At 36.7% G+C, this 16,622-nt stretch overlaps 1 protein-coding gene and 1 pseudogene across 2 annotated transcripts in view; both read left to right on the top strand.

Annotated features, from left to right (window-relative positions):
- Window positions 1–16,622, top strand: part of LOC113075287 (zinc finger protein 721-like) — an 85,219-nt pseudogene that overhangs the window by 59,713 nt on the left and 8,884 nt on the right.
- Window positions 1,175–16,622, top strand: part of LOC113075279 (zinc finger protein 271-like) — a 57,853-nt gene continuing 42,405 nt past the window's right edge. Inside the window, exons 1-2 of one of the 2 annotated variants that reach the window (XM_026247987.1) lie at window positions 1,175–1,538; window positions 7,538–7,794. In XM_026247987.1, the coding sequence (XP_026103772.1) occupies window positions 7,746–7,794 (49 nt within the window). In that variant the 5' untranslated portion in view covers window positions 1,175–1,538; window positions 7,538–7,745. The remainder of the gene's footprint in view (window positions 1,539–7,537; window positions 7,795–16,622) is intronic. The other variant, XM_026247982.1, reaches the window with a different exon arrangement.

Raw genomic sequence — 16,622 nt, 5'->3', positions numbered from 1 at the left:
TATTGTAAATATATAATTTGAACATTAACATTAACACTGCACTGTACTTACAAACAGGTAAATAAAAAAAACTTAATAGTTAAATTAAAATGAGTTGTACCTAAAAGTTCAGTAAAAAACTGTATTGCACTTAAACGTAAATACAACTTTATTCAAATAAAAATTAAGTTAAAATGTATTGGGTCTCATTCATGAAACATTCGTAGATATACGAGTAAATATCTGAGTGATTTGCGCGTAAAGAGAACTTCCCGAAAACTCTTCTCCTGATTCACAAAAACTTCGTAAACGTCAGATGTGATAGTGAAATGTGTGTGTGTGTTAATGAATTCCAATCATTTGTAAATGGGACACGCGTGCACGCTCACTCTCAATTACCATAAATCCCGCCCATTAAATCTGACTGACAACTATATATGAGCATCACATTATGACACCAAACGAAGGATTTCAACGTCTTCTCAAAAGCGACTGAAAAAGAAACATTTCTCAGCTGCAGAAATTGAAGTTTTATTATCAGAAGTTCATTCAAAACGCCACATTTTATTTTCAAGCGTACTAGTGGCGTATCAGGTCCTAAAAAAGGAAGTTTGGCAGCATATTACAGATCCTATAACTGGCTCTCATAATAAAAGTTAAAAGAAAAACCGTATGTAATTAATATATATAATATTTTTTTCAAAATGCTGTGTAAATATGTACCCGATTGAGGTGAATTAAAATGCAGCCGTATTAATGAGCAAAACGTTCAGACGTTAAACGCACTATTTACGCGTGGCTGGGAGCAGGTGTAGATTTCTTTCGTACCAACTAACATTTGGAAAATACGAACGTTTTAATGAATTCGAAAATTTACGCCAAAACCACTTTACACGCGATTTACACAAAAATTAGTTCTGCTCGTGTTTCATGAATGAGACCCATTGTGTTTTAACATGAATCAATAATTAACTTGTGGATCAAATGAGTCTTAATCATGATAAAATCACTTCATCTCTTCTGCATTTCCCTTTAAAAACATTGCAACTAATCAATTTCTGAATATTATAATAAAATGTGGATCTCTGGCGTGCAACTGTGGATTGTGTGTGCGAGTGTGGATCTCTCCCGTAATTTTTTTTTTTTTTTTTTTTAGGAGGTTTTGATACTGTTTTCACTCCATACTGGCAACAGCGATAGGTCGTATGTTTGCTTGTAGCTTCAGACTTATATTATGTTTGGCTCCAAAAACACTAGAGAAAACTGAATTGTCCGTTTAATTTGATTTACGTAGTTGCATCACGTTCCATTCGTGTACATGCAGGGGGCGGGGTTTATGAGCTGAACTTTTCAGGACTCGCGCGGCACACAGGTCTGACTTGGGGCTGATTTTTGGCGCCTGGAACTCCTTAACCCGGGAGCTTTTTTGGAAAGAGAGAAGGTTTTGCATCAAAGTCTGTCCGTAATGCGAGGTACCTTTGTGCAAAGCGCTGTTATTTAAGTCATCGCCTGATGAGGCACAAAGAGCTGCCGAAGCTTTAGACGTGGAGTCTTCTGAGGTGAGTTAGCTGTTCACGGCATTTCGCCTTTTTAAATACTCTTTGTTTATGCAGCAATATGCGAGGTCGTTCTGCAGTGTTTTTAATCGGTTTCAGACGCATAGTTTCACGTAGGACATTTTAAATCTATGAGCAGGATTATAATATAGACACAGGGAACATTATTTTGCTTTGTGGTGTTTTATGTAGCCTATGTGTCTTTTTCATTTAAGTAACTGCTGTCAGCTTTTGCACATGCACAATTTTAGCAAAGATAATTAAATTATTGTTCAGAATGCTGTTCAAAATCAAACTATATTTAATTTATATATCATTATTATGTGCTCTAGTGTAGTTATTGTGTTGTTAATGGAGTTGGGTGTCATCAGATTGCAGCAAGTATTCTGACTTTAATGATTTGTTTCTATCTGCAAACACTCAGACTAAAGAGAGATGATCTGCAGACTGGTCCTGAAGTTATTGAATGAGTGTTTATAATCTGAAACTCATCAATATTAGGGCAGCTGAAAATATGTCAATGGGTGTCTTGTTTAGAATCAATAATGACTAGTAATGAAATTAAATATTTGTCGTAGTAACAGAACATAGGGCTAGTGGTGCTTGAGACATTGTTAAAAAATAATACTTATAAGTAGTGGTGGGCCGTTATCAGCGTTAACGTGCGAACGCCTTCTTTAATCATTTTTTTGCTCTCTTCTCTTTAACTTTTGACAGAACTCGAAATGTTTTTAACTGATGCAACCGATTAGTACAGACCAAAACTCAATCAGTCAAATTTGTGAGTCCGTTCAGTGGCATTGTTTATGTTCTGTGCCTCCAAAATGGCCGACATCCGGATTGATGACGCATCGTGAAAACCCTCTATAGATGGCACAACAGGATAATAAACCTTTGAAGGACTTCCACATTTATGCTCTGTTTCCAAACAGTTCCATCAATATATTGTAGCATTGCAGCTGATCCTCCTTTGCTTCTCTTGTAAAGAGGGATGTAGACCAGAACCAGACATAATCTGTTTGAAATTAAGAAGAAAAAAAAAAACATTTTATTTAATAATATTAACATTTTTAAATGGTATCTTGTGAATCGTGTTTCACTAAGCATTTCTTTATTGTATTATATCTTATGTATTACATCTTTGCAATTCAAGTTAGTTTCACTTTTACTAATTTGTTGTATTTGCTTTGAGTGTAACTTATCATTGAGTAAACATCACCTGTTTATTAATACTTTATTTTTAACTCTTATCAACCACTTTTATTTTCTGCTGGCTGTATTTGCATCAACATTTTTTGACATTTTTTATAATTCTATATCTAAAAGCCATTAAGTGATGATGGCGATGACATCCCTTGCGCGCACTCACACCAGCCAGTGTTGAGTCTATACTCAAAGTTGTAAATAATTACATGTGTGAATCCCCTTGAATAAACAATGATTTGTGTCATATTGGACGTCGTGATTTTTAAATGGAAATTCACTTTGTCCTGTAGGATCTTATTTGATTCTGTTAATTACTTACTTTTTAAGTGTAACTTTACTTTTTTAGAGCAACACTGTGTGTGTGTGTGTACTTGTATTCCATAAAAATGCAGCCCACATGAATATAAACAAATATAAAAACTGAAATTCATAATACAGTAAGGCAAGTATAATAAATATAATATTTCATAATGTATGAATAAGTTAAAATGCACTACATGTGACAAAGAATTAATAGAAAAACAAACATCTATAATGGCATTGTTCTGACACTTCCTCTTTAAGAAATCCAAATGTAGTGCGCATGCAACTGTAGCACACATACTTCGAACAGTAATTTGGGTGAATGATCTCTGTTGGTGAGTTGTTGTTTTTACTGTTGTGGAAGATTTTTATTAATAAGATTTTACTCAATCAAGTATAATCAAGATGATTCTAGTCACATATATGCATATGTGTCTTATTCCATTATAATCATATAGCCTTTGTGTGAAAGGAATGTGCCTATGTCTGCAAAAAACATCCTGACCACCACAGATCGGAAACATCTGGAAAAACATGCAATGGGCCTCTTTTCTTTACCATAGCAAGTCTCTAGGGAGGTATTAAAATTTTAGGCATAAGGAAAAGTCTGACTATTTGGAAATGCCCTGTATAGGGTATATAATGAGATGCTACCTAGCATTCGGGAGATCTTCTTGTAGAGAACATCTCACCTTTTTTTCTCTCTGAAATAAAGTCTATCTTCTAGAAACAAAACCCTGAGACTGTGTGATTCCTCAGATCCATGGCAGACAAAAATACACTACACTGTATCTGCTGATTAGTACAGGAGTGTAATATTACATATCAAAAGCTAAATCGTTAACAACTGATTTTAATGAAATATTAATGTATGCTGTTTATAATAAAATGTAATTGAATAAAACACTGGAGTAGTGAGTACAGAATGCGTGTTCTGACTCCATTTTGAGCTGTTTTGAATAGCGTTGTGCCTTACGGTTTTGTAACTTGCACATAGATAAGCCAGCTCGTAAACTTCCGGTAAAGCTGATTTAATGTTGTGGCTTATATAGGTACAGAAACTTCTCCTGCCTAGTTCTTGTCAGAATTTTTTTTTTTAAATTGCTACATGATATATAATGATAACATAACAATGCTGATAGATGATGCCAGTAACATACAGTTTTATGTTATTTAAGAACACATAATTTTATATGCCAAGCTTGGTAATCATAAAAACATTAAAATGCCAACAACTAAACACTATAGTAACTGTTTAGGCCAGTGGTTTTCAAACTTTATACCATGTACCAACTCAGAAAATATTTGACTTTCCAAGTACCACTATACCAGCATTAAAATTCAGTAGCACAGTAGGCCTAACTATTAAAACTATTAAAAACCAGGCAGTTTTATCCCTAATAAGAATATTTACTGTTGTCAGCCATTTTAACATTGTTAATATACAGTTTGATAATTAACATTAACACTGCACTGTACTTACAAACAGGTACATAAAAAAGAAAAACTTAAATTAAATTGTGTTGTACCTAAAAGTTCAGTAAAAAACTGTATTGCACTTAAATGTAAAAACAACTTTATCCAAATAAAGATTAAGTTAAAATGTATTGTGTTTTAACATGAATTCATAATTAACTTGTGGGTCATATGAGTCTTAATCATGATAAAATCACTTCTCTTCTGCATTTCCCTTTAAAAACATTGACATTAATCGATTTCTGAATATTATAATAATATCGCCGTTCCTATCTATTTCTCACAAGCTGTCATGATTCTCTCACTTGTGTGTGCGATCTCTCCCGTATTTGTTTGGGAGGATTTAATACTGTTTTAACTCCATAATGGCAACAGCGATAGGTCGTATGTTTGCTTGTAGCTTCAGACTTATATCATGTTTGGCTCCAAAAACACTAGGGAAAACTGAATTTTCCGTTTAATTTGATTTACGTAGTTGCATCACGTTCCATTCGTGTACATGCAGGGGGCGGGGTTTATGAGCTGAACTTCTCAGGACTCGCGGGGCACACAGGTCTGACTTGGCGCCTGGAACTCCTTAACCCGAGAGCTTTTTTTTTTGGAAAGAGAGAAGGTTTTACATAAAAGTCTGTCCATTCGTGCAAAGCGCTTTTATTTAAGTAATCGCCTGATGAGGCACAAAGAGCTGCCGAAGCTTTAGACTTGGCGTCTTCTGAGGTGAGTTAGCTGTTCACGGCATTTCGCATTTTTAAATACTCTTTGTTTATGCAGCAATATGCGAGGTCGTTCTGCAGTGTTTTTAATCAGTTTCACGTAGGACATTTTAAATCTATACATAAATATATGAGCAGGATTATAAACAGGGAACACTGTTTTGCTTTTGTGGTGTTTTATGTAGCCTACATGTGTCTTTTTTTAAGTAACCACTGTCAGCTTTTGCAAATGAAAAATTGTACCAAAGATAATTTAATTATTGTCTCAGAATGCAAAATCTAACTATATTTATATATTATTATTATGTGCTCTAGTGTAGTTATTGACGTGTTGTTAATGGAGATGGGTGTCATCAGATTGCAGCAAGTATTCGGACTTTAATGATTTGTTTCTATCTGCAAACACTCAGACTAAAGAGAGATGATCTGCAGACTGGTCCTGAAGTTATTGAATGAGTGTTTATAATCTGAAACTCATCAATATTAGGGCAGCTGAAAATATGTCAATGGGTGTCTTGTTTAGAATCACTAATGACTAGTAATGAAATTAATTATTTGTCGTAGTAACAGAACATAGGGCTAGCGGTGCTTGAGACATTGTTAAAAAATAATACTTATAAGTAGTGGTGGGCCGTTATCGGCGTTAACGTGCTGCGTTAACAAAAATATTAACGTTAATCTATTCTCAAAGTCGGGTTGGGAGCTGGGTCTATACTAAGCAAGCTATGATGACTTTCACCTTGATATTTTATATAACCGACTGGCTGAGGCCAGCCTAAAAAGATGCTCAGGACAGTTGACGGGCCACTGCTGCGCATCGTCACGAAAGCTTATCTTTTTCACTTGTTTTTAACCCTTACCGCTTGTCGATTTAAACATTAAAGCATCAAAACACAAGACGCGGAAAAGCTGAACAGAGAGTAGCTGGTTACTTGCGCGCTGTATTCGGTGCGGAGAGAGAGAGAGAAGCGTATCACAGACAGCGACACTGAACCGAGCTCTCTTCTGCGAAGTTCTACTCGAAGTCCCTCCTGCACCTGAACAAATACAAATCGCACTTTGAACAAACAAAAAGATGTGAAAGAGCCCAATTCAGTACTCGCGGTGTTCTGGTGTTCAGGCTCACGCAGAGAAAGGCGTTTCAAAACACTTGAACATCGAATTTGCTTATTTTTGCTCTTGTGGCGACAAACACATACAAAATATGTCAAAATATCCACCTTGGAAATCACCTTATTCTCGAAAAAACTGTCAGTTATTTCTGAAGTGAAAGTAAACAGTTGAGGAAAAAAAAAATGGGATGTGTATTATATTGGATGCGTTCATGGTCTCTTAAAGTGACCGCACCTAATTTAGCTACTGGCTGCTGTAATGTTAATCCAAGAAACTGAAAGAAAGAAAATCACTCACTGCTCTTGACTGAATTACTTTGTAGTTTTAACAGTCAAACCAAAAATTATTAAAACACCAGATATAATTTTTGATATATATAGCAAAACTGTAATAATGTGAGAAATGTTGAAGGTGTCTGAATAAATGTAGGTTTGATTGTATATTTCATTTTTACATTGAAGACTATCCAGTGCTATTTTACATTTAATTATTTGGTTTCTGTACCTTGACACCTACAAACTTGATGAGCCCCTTTTCTAATGCACCACCTAGCTTGATAAACCCCTTCTCAAAGACTTACTGTTTGTCAATTTTTATTTGGGTAACACACATATTCTGAATGCCTTCGGCAGAATTCGAATGAGCCATTTTAATCTAGATTAATTTCAAGATCACAGTGAGATTAATCTAGATTAAAAAAATTAATCTATGCCCACCACTACTTATAAGATATTTACGACTAATTCTGCTACTAGAGCTGGGGAACTTAACTCAAAATCTGGATCATGTTGGCTTTGTTTGTTTCTTTTTTTTAACGGCTTCAAGGTTTATCACATTTTCCCCTCCTGACTGAGACTTTATCAGAATGCATTCAACAGCTGCAGAACTACTGTCTGTGAATTAAACTATAATTCATTGCATCTAAATGTCCTACAATGCAAAGATGTTTTCTTGCCCTGTGTAATATAATACAGTACTATGTATAAGTAACAGGAGTTAGCCTGCACTACACCACTGAGTGATGATGGCCCATTATGGGAGGTCCTTTGTCTCTCATGTGTGAATCACGAAATATTCATGGCCATTGTCACTCCTTCAAATACAGCCTTTCTTACACAAATCATGTCTTACAAAATGTAAGTCAGTCTGTTGTTTTGAATGAGTGAACGGTGATTTTGTGTCCCACAACAGTATCACCTTCAGTTAAGCTCCTCCCCAACAATCAAACCTTCACTAAAGCTCCTCCCACAACAATCACACCTTCAGTGAAGCTCCTCCCACTGCAGTTCATCAATAAATGCTGGAATATTCCCATCAATCTACAAGTGAAGAGGAGCATCAAAGCATCAGGAAGAAGTGAAATCTGCAGAGACAGAGTTTATTGAAGAACAGAGAGAACATGAGAGATCCAGAACCCTGCAGAATGAAACACACTGAAGAACAAACAGGTTGGTGTTTATTCTTGATTCTTCAGTGATGATGAACATTAAGGTTATAAAGCTTCAAACAGTTTGTCATATTTTCATTTGTTGTGATGGGAAAGATGTATAGAGCTGTTCAATAATATAGTTGAAGCAGCAAATGGTAAGGGTTCTCACTATATAAGCATGGGATTTGTGTCTTATGTTGTAAAATGTTTAATAATGATAATTATTATTAATATTAATAAGTATAACTGGAAGAACAATGTCCATCACTCCAGTAAAGATCCAGAGACATATCATTTATAAAAATGAACAAAATATTTTGTATAACACTTGTCCACACTACACTTATTTCAGGGTTCACATGTATGTCTTTTTTTAAAATTTCTCTCTGTGATTTGCTAAAAAAATGTTGTTTTTTAACTTTTATTTTAGAGTTGATTGAAAAAAACGAGGAGCATGAAGAACTGAATAAAGAGGAGGACAAACATGTCAAAACTGGAGAAAACTCTCTGAGTCGCTCTCAAACCAAACAGAAAGATTTAAAGAAAAGAAGAGACAAGAAATCTTTCACCTGCACTCAGTGTGGAAAGAGTTTCCCAAAAAAGCATAGTCTTGAGATGCACATGATGATCCACACTGGAGAGAAGCCTTACAGATGTGATCGGTGTGGGAAGAGTTTTACTGCATCATCAAACCTTAAGATACACATGAACATCCACACTGGAGAGAAACTTTATGAATGTGATCAATGTGGAAAAACATTTTTGACGGCTACAAACCTGAAGATTCACCTGAAAGTTCATTCAAAGGAGAAACCACATTCATGTTCTTTGTGTGGAAAGAGGTTTTCACGTCTGCAGAGTTTACAAGTACATCAGAAGATACACACTGGTGTGAGAGAATATATGTGCTTTGAGTGTGAGAAGACTTTTATTACAGCTGGACATTTGAAATGGCACGAGAGGATCCACACTGGAGAGAAACCTTACAAGTGTTCACACTGTGACAAGAGATTCAATCGGTTAGGACATCTGAAAAGACACGAGAGGATCCACACTGGAGAGAAACCTTACAAGTGTTCACACTGTGACAAGAGATTCAATCAGTTAGGAGACCTGAAAACACATGAGAGGATCCACACTGGAGAGAAACCTTACAAGTGTTCACACTGTGACAAGAGATTCAGTCGGTTAGGACATCTGAAAAGACACGAGAGGATCCACACTGGAGAGAAACCGTATCACTGCACTGTATGTGGGAAGAGTTTCAGTCAATCATCTAATCTACTCGTGCATATCAAAAACATTCACAGTCAGTATTAGGGGATACACAGACTTATCGACTACTCGACATCAATGCTCTGCCATGACGCTTTAAGCTTGATGTTGATTAGTCGCTGGTCCTATAGGTGGTTTTCACGGACGCGTCATCAATCCGGAAGTCAGCCATGTTGGAGCAAATGAACATAAACAATGCCACTGAACGGACTCGCAAATTTGACTGATAATTGCTGATTACAGAAGGCGTTTGTAGTTGAGAGAGGTACAGTTATAGCACATGTGTAAATGAAGCATCGACTATGGCTTAAATGTTGACGTAGTTAACTATGGCTACATTCACACTGTTAGTCCAAATACGATTATCTTTGCATCCGATTGGAATCTGATCTAAAATAATGATGTCCACACTGTATATCACAACTGTTCAGATCTGATTTGTGTGTCCATGCAGCTCTTTGGCAATGCGGGAATGACGTTGCGTTGATGGAGGTGTTTACATTTGCGAATTGAATCGTGTTTTACTAAGCATTTATATATAGTATTATATCTTACGTATTACATCTTTGCAATTCAAGTTAGTTTTCACTTTTACTAATTTGTTGTATTTGCTTTGAGTATAACTTATGGCGATGACATCATCACTTGCGCACACTCACACCAGCCAGTGTTGAGTCTATACTCAAAGTTGTTTTGGACTCAACTGTGCAGTAAACGTCATGTATAATTACATTTGTGAATCCCCTTGAATAAACAAAACTAAGTTTGGTGTGCTTAATAAAAACAGATTTTATTTGATGCTTAAAATCTTATTGAACATTCTGATTTATTTAATGGGATTACATTTTTTCATGAAGGATCTTTTATTGATTTGTGTCATATTGGACATCGTGATTTTTAAATGGAAATTCAGTTTGTCCTGTAGGATCTTATTTGATTCTGTTAATTACTTACTTTTTAAGTGTAACTTTACTTTTTGAAGCAATACTGTGTGTGTGTGTGTGTACTTGTATTCCATAAAAATGCAGCCCACATGAATATAAACAAATATAAAAACTGAAATTCATAATACAGTAAGGCAAGTATAATAAATATAATATTTCATAATGTACGAATAAGTTAAAATGTACTATATGTGACAAAGAATTAATAGAAAAACAAACATCTATAATGGTATTGTCCTGACACTTCCTCTTTAAGAAATCCAAATGTAGTGCGCATGCAACTGTAGCACACATACTTCGAACAGTATAAAAGTATAAAGTATAAACAGTATAAAAGAAAGAAATAGCAATACTTATCTGAGCTGCATCCTAAATGAACAACTTTGGGTGAACAATATTTGTTGGAGATTTGTTGTTTTTACTGTATCTGCTGATTAGTACAGGAGAGTAATATTACATATCAAAAGCTAAATTGTTTAACAACTGATTTTAATGAAATATTAATGTATGCTGTTTATAATGAAATGTAATTGTATAAAACACTGGAGTAGTGAGTACAGAATGCGTGTTCTGACACCATTTTTAGCTGTTTTGAATAGCGTTGTGCGTTACGGTTTTGTAACGGTTTTGTAACTTGCGCATAGATAAGCCAGCTCGTAAACTTCCGGTAAAGCCGATTTAATGTTGTGGTTATATAGGTACAGAAACCTCTCCTGCTTAGTTCTTGTCAGAAATTTAAAAAAAAAAAAATTCCCACATGATATATAATGATAGCATAACAATACTGATAGATGATGCCATTAACATACAGTTTTATGTTATTTAAGAACACATAATTTTATATGCCAAGCTTGGTAATCGTAACTACATTAAAATGCCAACAACTAAACACTATAGTAACTGTTTAGGCCAGTGGTTCTCAAACTTTATACCATGTACCAACTCAGAAAATATTTGACTTTCCAAGTATCACTATACCAGCATTAAAATTCAGTAGCACAGTAGGCCTAACTATTAAAAACCAGGCAGTTTTATCCCTAATAAGAATATTTATTATTGTCAGCCACTTTAATATTGTAAATATACAGTTTTAACATTAACACTTTACTGTGCTTACAAACAGGTAAATAAAAAGAACGTAATAGTTAAATTAAAATGTGTTGTACCTAAAAGTTCAGTTAAAAACTGTATTGCACTTAAACGTAAATACATCTTTATTCAAATAAAAATTAAGTTAAAATGTATTGTTTTAACATGAATCAACTTTTTCAAATTAACTTGTGGATCATATGAGTCTTAATCATGATAAAATCACTTCTTCTCTTCTGCATTTCCCTTTAAAAACATTGCAATTAATAAATTTCTGAATATTATAATAAAATGTGGATCTCTCCCGTGCAACTGTGGATTGTGTGTGCGAGTGTGGATCTCTCCCGTATTTTTTATTTTTTTTTGGGAGGTTTTGATACTGTTTTCACTCCATACCGGCAACAGCGATAGGTCGTATGTTTGCTTGTAGCGTCAGACTTATATCATGTTTGGCTCCAAAAACACTAGGGAAAACTGAATTGTCTGTTTAATTTGTTACGTTAACGTTCCATTCGTTTACATGCAGGGGGCGGGGTTTATGAGCTGAACTTCTCAGGACTCTCGCGGCACACAGGTCTGACTTGGGGCTGATTTTTGGCGGCTGGAACTCCTTAACCCAAGAGTTTTGTTTTTTTGAAAGAGAGAAGGTTTTACATCAAAGTCTATCCGTAATGCCAGTTACCTTTGTGCAAAGCGCTGTTGTTGCTGGAGAAGTCGTGGCCTAATGGTTAGAGGGTTGGACTCCCAATCGAAGGGTTGTGGGTTCTAGTCTCGGGCCGGACGGAATTGTGGGTGGGGGGAGTGTATGAACAGCTCTCTCTCCACCTTCAATACCATGACTTAGGTGCCCTTGAGCAAGGCACTGAACCCGTAACTGCTCCCCGGGTGCCGCAGCATAAATGGCTGCCCACTGCTCCGGGTGTGTGCTCACAGTGTGTGTTTGTGTGAAAGAGCTGCCGAAGCTTTAGATGTGGAGTCTTCTGAGGGGAGTTAGCTGTTCAAGGCATTCCGTCTTTTTAAATACTCTTTGTTTCTGCAGTGTTTTTAATCGGATTCACGTAGGACATTTCAAATCTATACATAAATATATGAGCAGGATTATAATATAGACACATGGAACATTATTTTGCTTTGTGGTGTTTCTGTAGCCTATGTGTCTTTTTTATTTAAGTAACTGCTGTCAGCCTTTGCACATGCACAATTCTGGGACGTGGCGGTCCTGCTGGCAGCCTCGCGAATGTAAACATACATCAAGTCGAACGAGAAGAAGCAGAGTTAGGAGAAAGAGAAAAAATGGTAAAATCATGAAAAGGTTGTGAAATCGGCACTATTAACGGTTTGGATCCATATGAAATTCCCAACAAATAGTGTAGTACCGACGGAGACTTGCTGCCGCACTTTTGCATAATAGATATCTTCGGCTACCTTGTTTTGTGAGCGCCTACACTTCAGAATAGTTCCGAAGCTACAAGTCATTGAAGTCTCATGTACATTTCACAAATGGATGGGTATTTTCCTGTAAAATATCCCGTTAGCTCTTCCATCGGACCTGTCAAGTCTCTGTGTTGTTGTCCTCTCGCTACTCCTTGCCCTTCCAGCGAAACAGCTGTTTTCAAAGCATCGTTTTGCTTACTTGAAAGCAAACTTAGCGTGATGTAGGGCTTTTTAAGATAGCATGGTTGTTGTGAGAGCACGATTTCACGCCAATCTGTAACTAAAGTCACGTTAGACCTAGCTTCACAAATCGCTTAACGTTAGTTAATGCAGTAGTTTTATAGTACACATTTTTGCTGTTAGCATAGGGATAGCAACAAAAAGATGAATGTTGAAATTTCCCGTATTTTGGATGAGTAACCCAAGAAATTTCCCTTATTTTCAATGTTGACTTAAGCTATATAAATGAATATTCAGATGTTATGGTCTCCGTCGCGCCCCCAAGCAGGAAAGCGGTGTAAAGTTAATCCATTCTCATTTTATTTTCCCCATGTCGATTATATGTTGCGCTATTTACAGCCCCCACTTTTCAGCAACAGTTTACCATGGTTGAAATAGATTTTTAATTAATCATATTAAGACACACGGATGATAGGGAGTATGTCTAAACACTGCGCAGTAGCCCGAATAGCAGTAAAGGAGGCTGTCAACATGGTGGCCACGCCAAGTAATGACGTCACGACGCCCAAGGCCTATTGAATGAGTGTTTATAATCTGAAACCCATCAATAATAGAGCAGCTGAAAATATGTCAATGGGTGTCGTTTAGAATCACTAATGTCTAGTAATGAAATTAAATATTTGTTGAAGTAACAGAACATAGGGTTAGCGGTGCTTGAGACATTGTTCCTGTAAAAAAATTATACTTATAAGATATCTACTACTAATTCTGCTACTAGAGCTGGGGAACTTAACTCAAAATCTGGATCATGTTGGCTTTGTCTGTTTCTTTTTTTAACGGCTTCAAGGTTTATCACATTTTCCCCTCCTGACTGAGACTTTATCAGAATGCATTCAACAGCTGCAGAACTACTGTCTGTGAATTAAACTATAATTCATTGCATCTAAATGTCCTACAATGCAAAGTTGTTTTCTTGCCCTGTGTAATATAATACAGTACTATATATAAGTAACAGGAGTTAGCCTGCACTACACCACTGAGTGATGATGGCCCATTATGGAGGTCCTTTTGTCTCTCATGTGTGAATCAAGAAATATTCATGGCCATTGTCACTCCTTCAAATACAGCCTTTCTTACACAAATCATGTCTTACAAAATGTAAGTCAGTCTGTTGTTTTGAATGAGTGAACGGTGATTTTGTGTCCCACAACAGTATCACCTTCAGTTAAGCTCCTCCCCAACAATCAAACCTTCACTAAAGCTCCTCCCACAACATTATCACCTTCAGTGAAGCTCCTCCCACTGCAGTTCATCAATAAATGCTGGAATATTCCCATCAGAAGAGGAGCATCAAAGCATCAGGAAGAAGTGAAATCTGCAGAGACAGAGTTTATTGAAGAACAGAGAGAACATGAGAGATCTTGAACCCTGCAGAATGAAACACACTGAAGAACAAACAGGTTGGTGTTTATTCTTGATTCTTCAGTGATGATGAACATTAAGGTTATAAAGCTTCAAACTGTTTGTCATATTTTCATTTGTTGTGATGGGAAAGATATATAGAGCTGTTCAATAATATAGTTGAAGCAGCAAATGGTAAGGGTTCTCACTATAGAAGCATGGGATTTGTGTATTATGTTGTAAAATGTTTAATAATGATAATTATTATTAATATTAATAAGTATAACAGGAAGAACAATGTCCATCACTCCAGTAAAGATCCAGAGACATATCATTTATAAAAATTAACAAAATATTTTGTATAACACTTGTCCACACTACACTGTTATTTCAGGGTTCACATGTATGTCTTTTTTAAACATTTCTCTCGGTGATTTGCAAAAAAAATTTTGTTTTTTAACTTGTATTTTAGAGTTGATTGAAGAAAACGAGGAGCATGAAGAACTGAATAAAGAGGAGGACAAACATGTCAAAACTGGAGAAAACTCTTTGAGTCGCTCTCAAACCAAACAGAAAGATTTAAAGAAAAGAAGAGACGAGAAATCTTTCACCTGCACTCAGTGTGGAAAGAGTTTGAGAAGCAAACATGGTCTTGAGATGCACACGAGGATCCACACTGGAGAGAAACCTTACAGATGTGATCAGTGCGGGAAGAGTTTCAGACATTCATCAAGCCTTAAGATACACATGAACATTCACACTGGAGAGAAACTTTATGAATGTGATCAGTGTGGAAAAACATTTTTGACGGCTTCAAACCTGAAGCAGCACCTGAAAGTTCATTCAAAGGAGAAACCACATTCATGTTCTTTGTGTGGAAAGAGATTTTCACATCTGCAGAATTTAAAAGTACATCAGAAGATACACAGTGATGTGAGAGAATATATGTGTTTTGAGTGTGAGAAGACTTTTATTAGAGCTGAACATTTGAAACAGCACCAGAGGATCCACACTGGAGAGAAACCTTACAAGTGTTCACACTGTGACAAGAGATTCAGTCAGTCAGGAGACCTGAAATCACATGAGAGGATCCACACTGGAGAGAAACCTTACAAGTGTTCACACTGTGACAAGAGATTCAGTCATTTAGGATCCCTGAAATCACATGAGAGGATCCACACTGGAGAGAAACCTTACAAGTGTTCACTCTGTGACAAGAGATTCAGTCGGTTAGGAGACCTGAAAACACATGAGAGGATCCACACTGGAGAGAAACCGTATCACTGCACTGTATGTGGGAAGAGTTTCAGTCAATCATCTAATCTACTCGTGCATATCAAAAACATTCACAGTCAGTATTAGGGGATACACAGACTTATCGACTACTCGACATCAATGTTCTGCCATGATGCTTTAAGCTTGATGTTGATTAGTCGCTGGTCCTATAGGTGGTTTTCACGGACGCGTCATCAATCCGGAAGTCAGCCATGTTGGAGCAAATGAACATTAACAATGCCACTGAACGGACTCGCAAATTTGACTGATAATTGCTGATTAAAGAAGGCGTTTGTGGTTGAGAGAGGTACAGTTACAGCACATGTGTAAATGAAGAGTCGACTATGGCTTAAATGTTGATAGAGTTAACTATGGCTACATTCACACTGTTAGTCCAAATACGATTATCTTTGCATCCGATTGGAATCTGATCTAAAATAATGATGTTCACACTGTATATCACAACTGTTCAGATCTGATTTGTGTACCATGCAGCTCTTTGGCAATGCGGGAATGACGTTGTGTTGATGGAGGTGTTTACATTTGCGATAGATATGTTGTTTTATTTAAATTTTACAACTTGTAAATGTGTACCCGATGCACTGGACTACTGCGTCTTGAGCTGCAGAACTGTAGGAGGCTGGTATGTAACATTACTGTCACGATCGGCGTTTCAGGAACGAGATGAGAGAACCATGTGCAGGTATGTATCATTTATTAAAGGGATAATCCAGAGGGGTAAACAGTCCAGGCAGGGTCAAAACCAGAGAATACAAATCAGAACATTAACAGGACACGAAGACAAGGCAAGGCAAGACAAGACAAGGCAAGGATGACGGACATGAAATAACCTGACATTAAACAAGGACTCCGTAACACAGACTAAGACAGACTGGGTATAAATAGACAGAAGGATAATGAGGGAACAAGAGAATGGTGGGGGACAATCAATTAACTTAACAAGGAGGAAGGTGACCATATAAGGGAGGAGGAAGTGATCTGGGACAGAGACCAGGAGGGAGGCGGACAGGTGGAGGCTCAGGGGGAGGGACGGAGGGTCGGAAAAGGAACCCATGGGGGACAAACACCAGAAATGTAACATAAAACATGGAGAACCAGGAGGGAGGAGGAACGGAGGAGGTTCAGGGGGAGGGATGGAGGGCCAGAAAAACTAAGGGGAACAGACAGGAACATCACAGAACTCAAATACACAAAACAGAAGTCCATAAAGGGCATGTTGAGGCGCCCA

The sequence above is a fragment of the Carassius auratus genome, unplaced genomic scaffold (assembly GCF_003368295.1).
Source record: "Carassius auratus strain Wakin unplaced genomic scaffold, ASM336829v1 scaf_tig00016667, whole genome shotgun sequence".
NCBI lineage: Eukaryota > Metazoa > Chordata > Actinopteri > Cypriniformes > Cyprinidae > Carassius > Carassius auratus.
This window is presented reverse-complemented; position numbering and strand designations above follow the sequence as displayed.